The 2,354-nt window shown below is 41.2% G+C and overlaps 1 protein-coding gene across 1 annotated transcript in view; it reads left to right on the top strand.

The window, feature by feature from the left end:
* Positions 1 to 2,354, top strand: part of bag6 (BCL2 associated athanogene 6) — a 19,288-nt gene extending 16,934 nt beyond the window's left edge. The window contains exons 20-24 of the mRNA XM_023407169.2: positions 388 to 467; positions 571 to 795; positions 1,418 to 1,525; positions 1,614 to 1,760; positions 2,163 to 2,354. Of these exons, the coding sequence (XP_023262937.1) occupies positions 388 to 467; positions 571 to 795; positions 1,418 to 1,525; positions 1,614 to 1,760; positions 2,163 to 2,258 (656 nt within the window). The 3' untranslated portion in view covers positions 2,259 to 2,354. The remainder of the gene's footprint in view (positions 1 to 387; positions 468 to 570; positions 796 to 1,417; positions 1,526 to 1,613; positions 1,761 to 2,162) is intronic.

The following is a 2,354-nucleotide window of genomic DNA, read 5'->3' as shown; positions in this document are numbered from 1 at the left end:
CTTTTTCGACTGATATTTAGGCATTCTCGAAACCCACCGTCCTAAATTCAACTGTACTCACGTTTTTTTTAAACTTATTCGGGTTTTTGTGGGTAATTTTACTTCGAAATGTCGGGAGCAACTTTCCTATGCCGCCATCGCCTAGATCGTCAAACCGGAAGTCCTACCCAGACACACAGTTTTTCAAATATTTATTTTATCTCATTATCAATGACTCTGTATCTGTAGATTTAATTTCTTGAATTTTACATTTGAAAATGTTATCAGTTTCCTGCACAACAGAATACATCTGCATATAACATGTTACCTGCAGCGAAAACACTGTCTTACCTGATGGCTGTTACATATCGTGTTACTTTGGACAGCAGGTCTGAAATGGCTAATAAATATTCGATGACATTCTTTTACAGAGAGATCAGTCTTCTGCCACTGGCACACAAGAGCCTGAACAAGCACAAAGTGCAACGGTAAGTGAGTCTTTAATATCCTTTTCAGATGAACTCAGTGCGACATTTTAGGTTTTGCTTTGCCTTTTAGTTTCCCTCATTTTGCTGTTCTCCACTTCAAAAGATTGGGGACACCCTCTCACCAGTTGCAGCAACCACAGCAGAGGAGGCCATGTCCGTGTCACCCAACACGAGGGCATCGTCACGGGAGACAAGGGTGTTACCTGGGGACCTGGGAGCCTCAGGAGGAGCCGCACCATTAGGTGGCGACATGGCAGCAGCGGGAGCTGAGGGAGGGAGTGAGGATTCTGCTGGAGAGTCAGAGGCCTGGGCGGCTGCTGTTCCACCTGTAAGAGCCCCCGCAGTTTGTTTACTGGTTTTATTTAACGTTTATCTTCTAATTTACCAGGACAGTGCAACAAAACATGTAGTCATGTCAACCCTTTCTTGGAAAGTTTCCTTGTTACTCTGGATAATCCAATGAACAAACTTGCAGCACTTTTATAGGAACTGTTTCTTCAGTAGACAATAGTTCCAGTGAAAACAGTTTTAGTGAAGTCTGAATTACTCAGAGTAATTGGTACATTGTCTCTGGAAAGACAAATTGAATGAGACTGTCTTAAAACAACAAGAGTCCATATGCACACTGAAAAAGTTTTCAATTCCAGTGTAAGAGATGGGGGACAAAATCCACATTAAACTTTAGCCAAAGCTAATATAATGCTTCTGCAGTCTGAATTTGTCAAATCAAGATTTAGTCTTTTTAGTACAAAATTCCCCCTTGTGGTTTCCCAGATTGTGTTTCCTTGCTGAGCTGTGGTGGAGTGATAATAGCACAAAGACGCTTTGATTGTTTTATTTGATTTATTGTTTTAAAAATGAGAACTGATCCTTTTTTTAAAAGATAACCCTGGTGACTCATAATCTTCATAAGACATATCTTCCTTGTGTATTTACTGTATGTGTTGTAGGAGTGGGTGCCCATCATCAGGTGTGATATGATGACCCAGAGGAAGATGAAGGCTCAGCCTCCGTTGTCCGATGCCTATTTGCACGGCATGCCAGCGAAACGCAGAAAGGTAATCAGATCAGTTGTAACCTCAGTCATGAAAAATGAGTGTCACCTGTCTTACCTTCTTTAAGTTGTGTGTACATGTGTGTTTTCAGACTGGACAGGGCGGTGGAAGCCTCCTCTCCCTCTCTGATGCAGTGAGTCAAGCAGCCAGGACAGCCGGAGTGAAGCCAATCACCTCTGCTGAGCGACTACAGGACGATCTGGAGACCCAGGAGCTGAAGGAGGCATATGCAGAACAGGTAACTGAATCCTACCTGTATCGTAGAACAAACCAGGGACAAACTACATATCATTTAGGCTAATAATGACCATAGTGTGGTCCTTTTTGTTTTGACAGATTTGCCCATGATTTGCTTCAGTTAGTATATCGTTTAATCATAATCTTCATTGCAGAGACTTACTTACTTTTACACTTTACAACCCAGGTGGTTAGACAGGTCTCCAATAACTTTATCGAAATTAATTATTTTCAAGGGACGAGAATGTGAGTATCCAATGTCCATAACAGTTTTGAAGATATATAATTAATCATTTTCAATTTTCAAGAAAAAACGCTGAAAAAGTCTTTTAGTTGTAGTTTATAGCTTCTTAATTGTGCTTGTATCTCCCACCATAATCCTGTCATCTTTTTGTTCTTGCAGGTTAAAGCTGACATCAAGAAAAGAGTGAGGGAAGACCCGGATTTCAACTCTCAGCAGTTTCCCAACGCACACAGAGCCTTCTCATCAGACTCATAAACAACTGCAATTGATAAGCGCTCTAGCTTTTTTTCATCCTCATCTGTATATTTTTTTGTTTTGGATCTTCATTGACTACCATTCAGTGCAGCCCCC

Source organism: Seriola lalandi, unplaced genomic scaffold (genome assembly GCF_002814215.2).
Source record: "Seriola lalandi dorsalis isolate HSWRI2012SDOR001 ecotype SW California unplaced genomic scaffold, Sedor1 jcf7180002054330, whole genome shotgun sequence".
Lineage (NCBI taxonomy): Eukaryota > Metazoa > Chordata > Actinopteri > Carangiformes > Carangidae > Seriola > Seriola lalandi.
The sequence above is the reverse complement of the archived record's forward strand: the minus strand, read 5'-3'. Positions and strand labels throughout refer to the sequence as shown.